The 5,991-nt window shown below is 43.1% G+C and overlaps 1 protein-coding gene across 1 annotated transcript; it reads right to left on the reverse strand.

Annotated features, from left to right (window-relative positions):
- Nucleotides 1–504: 504 nt before the first annotated feature.
- LOC122312726 lies at nucleotides 505–4,362 on the reverse strand. Its single transcript, XM_043127394.1, has 2 exons — nucleotides 3,727–4,362; nucleotides 505–3,615 (listed from the first exon to the last, which is right to left on the reverse strand). The coding sequence occupies exons 1-2, from the start codon at nucleotides 4,360–4,362 to the stop codon at nucleotides 505–507; spliced, it is 3,747 nt and encodes a 1,248-aa protein (XP_042983328.1).
- Between the last annotated feature and the right edge of the window lie 1,629 nt (nucleotides 4,363–5,991).

Below are 5,991 nucleotides of genomic sequence, written 5' to 3' on the forward strand. Positions count from 1 at the left end.
GGTTACAACCCTTGGCCTGAGGGCTACAAATAAAAAACCAAAACCCAGGCCTAAAAAAACCATAAAGAAACCACAACCACAACCACAAAGCACAAAAAAACATAAAAAAGACACAGAACCACAACCTGCAAGAAACAACTTGCACAGACAAAAAGTAAGAATAGAAAAAATTGAGTGTAAAGAAAAAGACATACCTGAAGATAAAACCATCGACCGAGGCACATTAACATCATCTTTGGATTTTTCGAATGTAGGGAAGACCCTTTGTCTAGCCGAATATTGCCTCTTATAGCAGCAGGTAGATCAAATAAAGAAAACCATGAGAGGGTATGGCCCTTAGCACCCATTTTAGCAAGCCCATCCGCAACCGAATTACATTCTCTATAGCAGTAAACATGAGAAACATTGAGCCCTGCGAGATGACTCTGGATCTCATCCCAATAATCTTCCCTGTACCACAGGCCACATCTCTGAGTCCTCAACCAGTTAAGCACAAGCATGGAGTCAAGTTTCGATTTCCACAGATGAAACACCCAACAGGCCAATATGACGAAGCCCATGAAGTAAACCCATCAGTTCTGCATAGTTGTTGGAGTTATGCCAAGTGGCAGCTGCAAACCCGCAAAGAAAATTGCTGTTATCATCACGAATGATGCCTCCTGCACCCGAAGGGCCTGGATTGCCTAGAGAAGAGCTATCAACATTCAATTTGACCCAACCTGGCTTAGGAAGCTTCCACTTGACTGGAATAATAAACTCTTTCCTCGTAACATTTAAAGGCATATTAAAGCAATGTAATACACCTTCGTCATGTCGAGAGAGCACGTTGACATCCTTAAGCTTTAACCCAATCCAAGAGACCCAATATTTAATAGAACACCAAACCTGTTGGACCGATTCCATCAAACCTTCCATTCTGGCTTTACAGCGACGTCTCCATAAACGCCAAGTAATGATAGTCGGAAGAAGACCCAGCAATTGACCCGGGCGATTAGAATTTTTTGCCCGCCTATACCAGCACTCTACCCTCTGTTTCCAAGAACTACCTTCTATCCAAGGAATTCCAAGAACAATAGAACAAATACGCCAAATTTTTTTAGCAAAATCTCCTATAGCAAGACAATGATTGAGGTCTTCATATTTGGAATTAGAGCAGCAATCGCAACAGGAAACAATAGAAATACCAAGATTACGGATTCTGCCATCCACAGGAAGACAATTATGAATGGCCTTCCACATAGTAATCGAAATATTATTGGGAAGAGCAGAATGCCAGACCCAATTAGCCCAAGGAAAAACAGGAGCTCTTATACGAATACAATTCCACGCGCTTTTAGTAGAGAAGAGTCCATCAGCTGAAGGAAGCCAAATCAACAAATCCTTCCCCTTTTTAATCCGACCCAGTTGCAAAATAAGGTCCTCTGCTTTGTGATGACCAACCAACCGAGTAAACAAATCCATATTGCAACCCAACCCAGCTTTACAATCCTCCAATTTAAGATTTGGCATATCAGAAATCAGAATATTATCACAAAGAGGAGCATCATCAGCCCAATGGTCATGCCAAAAGAGAACATTACCCTCCCGAACTTTCCATTTAGAATTAGCTTGCACTAAAGAAATACTGTTCAATATCATCTTCCAGAACAGAGACCCTTTCTTATGATCTACCATAGAAATATGTCTATCACCAATATATTTAGTATGAAAAAACTTGGACCAGAGAGAAGTACCTTGCAGAAGGTTCCAAGCTAGCTTCATGTGAAGAGAAGACTGGACGTCTTGAAGGTTACGAAGGCCCAGACCGCCTTCCGAGACAGGCTTACAAATATCCACCCAAGAGCACCATTTTTTCTTAGGTTTCCCATCTTTAACACCCCAGAAGAAGGTACTGATGATTCTGTGAATTTTCTCAATCACGGCTTTCGGAGTTTTTAAGATAGAAAGGCTGTGCACGAGAATACTTTGAAGAACATGTTTAATGAGAGTCAAATGTGCCCCACTGGATAACAATCTAGCCTGCCAACCCTCCAATTTAGACTGAACTTTAGCAATTAAGTCATCAAAGTGAGGAATCTTCAGTCTTCCTGTGATAATAGGAACTCCCAGATATTTAAAAGGAAAACTTCCTTCCGTAAAACCAGTGAAACGAAGGAGAGCCCGATGCCTAGATGCAGAGATCTGAGTAGAGAAAAAAATATGGGATTTATTTTTGTTCACAGCTTGCCCTGACCACTGTTCATAAGTCTTCAACACATCAGTAATAGCTTTCAAAGAAGCCTTTCCCCCATTACAAAATAGGACCGTGTCATCCGCATAAAGTAGATGTGAGATAATAGGGGAGCCTTGCGGGTGGTGAAACGGAATGATCTTGCTCATATGGATCTGATTATTAATCATCCGCGAGAAAATGTCTTCCACAAGAATGAAGAGATAGGGAGAGATGGGGTCACCTTGACGCAAACCCCGACCACCTTTGAAGAAACCTTTGGGGACTCCTTTCATGACCACAGAGAACCAAGGATTCGTGATGCATTGACGAATCAACTTACAGAAAAAATCTGAGAAACCGAAAGCTTTAGGAACCTGCAAAAGAAAGGACCAGTCTACACTACTGAAGGCCTTCGCCATGTCGATCTTCAAGACAACATTCCCACCATAAACAGGTTTATTAATAGAGTGAATCATCTCTTGAGTCATGCTAATGTTATCAAAGATGCTACAGCCCGAGAGAAAGGCTCCTTGTTCAGGAGAAATAAAATTAGCAAGCAGGGGGGATAAGCGATTAACCATGATTTTAGTGCAAATTTTGTAGAAGACATCGCACAAGCTAATCAGTCTAAACTTATCAAAACTTGTCGGATTTTCAAGTTTTGGGATTAAAACCAGATGAGTAGCATTGAAAAATCGAGGGAGAGCCATACCTTGAAAAAACTCTGACACAGCGGCGACAACATCGGTACCCACAATGTGCCAACAAGATCGATAGAAACCCGACCCAAAACCGTCTGGACCCGGGCTACTATCTTCCGGAATGGAACAAAGAGCATCATAGACTTCTTGAGACAAAGGAACACAAAAAAGGAGATCGTTCTCATCTTGTGAATTAATCGGTTGAACTAAGTCCCCCAGATTAGGCTCATCACGACTGTTACCTACTTTCAAGAAATTTGAAAAATAAGTGATAGCCCTGTCGTGAATTTGTTCAGTAGAGGAGAGAATAGAACCATCCTCTAGCTGCATCGCTTTAACCTCTTTATGATTACGACGACTGACAGCACAAAAGAAAGCAGAATTTGCTTCACCCTTCTGAATCCAATGTTGTTTGGCTTGTTGGGCTAGGCATTGTTCTTCCCTATTCAACCAGACTGATAGCTCCAACTGGGAGGCAACAAGATCATCCTCCATGTCTTCAGCATACTCAGTTTGTAAACTTACCTCCAAGCCCTTTATACGATCCTCAAGAGCCGCTACGTGGGAGACAGTTTTACCAAAGGTATGATTGTTCCAAGTTCTCAAAGCAATTTTGAGATGTTTAAGTTTAGTAACAAGCATATACAAATGAGATCCCCCAACATCATCACCATTCCAAGAGTGCGAGACACAATCGAAAAACTAAGCATGAGAAACCCACATTTGCTGAAATATAAAGGAAGGAAAGCCATACCGAATAAGTTGATTCTCCAATGAGACTGCCATCGGCGCATGATCAGAAGAAGTACACACCAAGTATTCCATATTAGCACCAGGAAAAGCATCGAAAGCTACTGTGTTGAATAGACAACGATCAAGACGAGCCCAGTGCCGTGATCTACCAGAATGTCCATTACACCAAGAAAGAGAATTCCCACAGGAAGGCATGTTAAGAAGCCCACAAGAACCCACCCAATTGTTAAACTCCTCCATAGCCAAAGCCAACCTTGGCCTGCCCCCTCTACGCTCCGAGTCATTTCTAATAATATTAAAATCACCCATGACCATCCAAGGAAGATGATGAATATTAGCCCCCATCAAAGAATCCCACAGTCTTCTACGCTCCAAATAGGAACATTTCGCATAAACAAAAGTAATACTGAAATCATTCAGATTAGTGATTCTAACAGTCAAAAATTGATCACCCATGTTCTCAACAACAAGGTGCAAATCTTGAGACCAAAACAACCATAATTTGCCACCTTCCTCAACATTAGAGCAACAACCATCAAAATGCAATCTATCACGCCACATATCTAAACGAGAGATACTAACCATAGGCTTAGCAATAACAACAAGTTTAGGATGAAACTTTGTTACCAAATTTTTAAGACGCTCTCTCGACGTTCCGAGACCCCGAGCATTCCAATATAAGTAAGAGACCTTCATAAATTAAGACGGGAGGGCTTGCTTACAACCTTGGAAGAACCCCTTAGTTTAATGCCTTTCCCATTCCGTTTAAGTCCCGAAGGAATATCCGAGTCCGAGACCACAAGGTTGTTTTTAGCTAAATGTTCCAAGGCCACTTCAGAATCGGTATCTGAACAGACTTGACCATTAGAGCAGGTTGTTTTACGTTCAATCTCCTCACAAATAGGTGCACTTTCATCTGGGACCATGGCAGGCCCATCATGGACCATATCATCGACGTCTTCCTCTTCAAGCTCTTCAATAATGATCGGATCCGGTTGAGCCTTGAAGATGTGCCCAGTTTTGCCATGTTCCAAGGTAGTAGCCACAGGTTCAAGACCCATCGAGTTCAAAGTACACCCTAAGACTTCAGCACCCGAGTGTTGCTGCACTCCTTTATGATTTTTCTCACACAATCTAGACGTAGAAGTACATACAGTCCCTAGACCCACAGCATCAACATGGGCATTCCTGTCCAGCGAGAGGTCAACCATAGGAATAGGCTCACCGACCAGAACGGGAACAGCCTCCTTCAAAGCAGTCTTCTCCGAATCTTCTTGGATCTGCTCCACATCCTCCAAGCTCTGAAGAGCTTCAGCGGCTACCAGTTTGGAGTGATCCAGTTGAGGTACTTTACTGGGTTCACCCTGTTCAGCAGTCATAACACCAACAAAAGGCTCCACCCTCTTCTCAATATTATCCGAATGAGACACATCCACTGTAATCGGTAAACCTCCATTGACGTTCTCCTCCTTGGCACTCAGTTTTTCAGCTTTCTGTTTCCAGATTTTTCCTCTTTTCACCGTTCATTTTTTTCCCCTCCATTTCGACAAGTTCTTTGGTTATGGCCTTGGCAGCGACACTTCAAACAATAAGCAGCAAAGTCTCGTAAAGGATCTCCTGCCTGTGGCTTCTTGGCATTCCAGGAATACCAATCCAGAAATGGGAGATGGGCTGCTGAGAGGCATCAATTTCTAGACAAACCCGGGCTCCATCTGTGCGGGTAGCACACTTCGTAGGATTATTGCGGCGTTTGTAATTCCCGATCGGTGCCGTGAGCATCTTTAAGAGGGAGGAGTGATAAAAGTTGGGCGGAAGGCTCGGTAAAAAAACCCAAACAGGCATAGTCGGCGGCTCAATGTCTTCATCGAATTCAGGAGACCATGCAAAGGCACGGTAGGGGATTCCCTCTATGTCACACGATTCCCTTGACAAAGCCTTGTGTAGATCGGATTCAGTAGACATGCGAATGAAATATTTCTGGGGTGTTGCATGGCAGAGACGACTGGCAAGGAGGACAAACCCCAGCGGCTGCGTATGAAGGTACAGATGCTATCAAGGGATTGTCTTTGTCGAAGAAACTTCACAACTATGGAAAATCTAAACGGTTCTGTAGTTTTAGCTAGTTCCTCGGTTGAAAAGGAGAAAAAGGTCTCACCGTCGATGTATTTTGGTTGCCGGAAAGGAACAACCACCTCTAGCAGTGGTTGGGGGACGGACGAAACCAGGTCGGCGAATGACCGTGGAGGACCAGAGAACGTGAGCGGGACTGAGTGAAACATGATATAGTTGACTTCCTATTTTTGATAACATGATATCAGAGTGAAA

Source organism: Carya illinoinensis, chromosome 6, assembly GCF_018687715.1.
Source record: "Carya illinoinensis cultivar Pawnee chromosome 6, C.illinoinensisPawnee_v1, whole genome shotgun sequence".
NCBI classification, from domain to species: Eukaryota; Viridiplantae; Streptophyta; class Magnoliopsida; order Fagales; family Juglandaceae; genus Carya; species Carya illinoinensis.

Excerpts from the sequence above, each read along its gene's own strand:
- LOC122312726 (XM_043127394.1), bottom strand. The coding sequence starts at position 4,362 with ATGAAGGTCTCTTACTTATATTGGAATGCTCGGGGTCTCGGAACGTCG. Across the intron at positions 3,616-3,726 it reads GTGCTAATATGGAATACTTG|TTTTTCGATTGTGTCTCGCA; the intron begins GTGTGTACTTCT and ends TCTCATGCTTAG.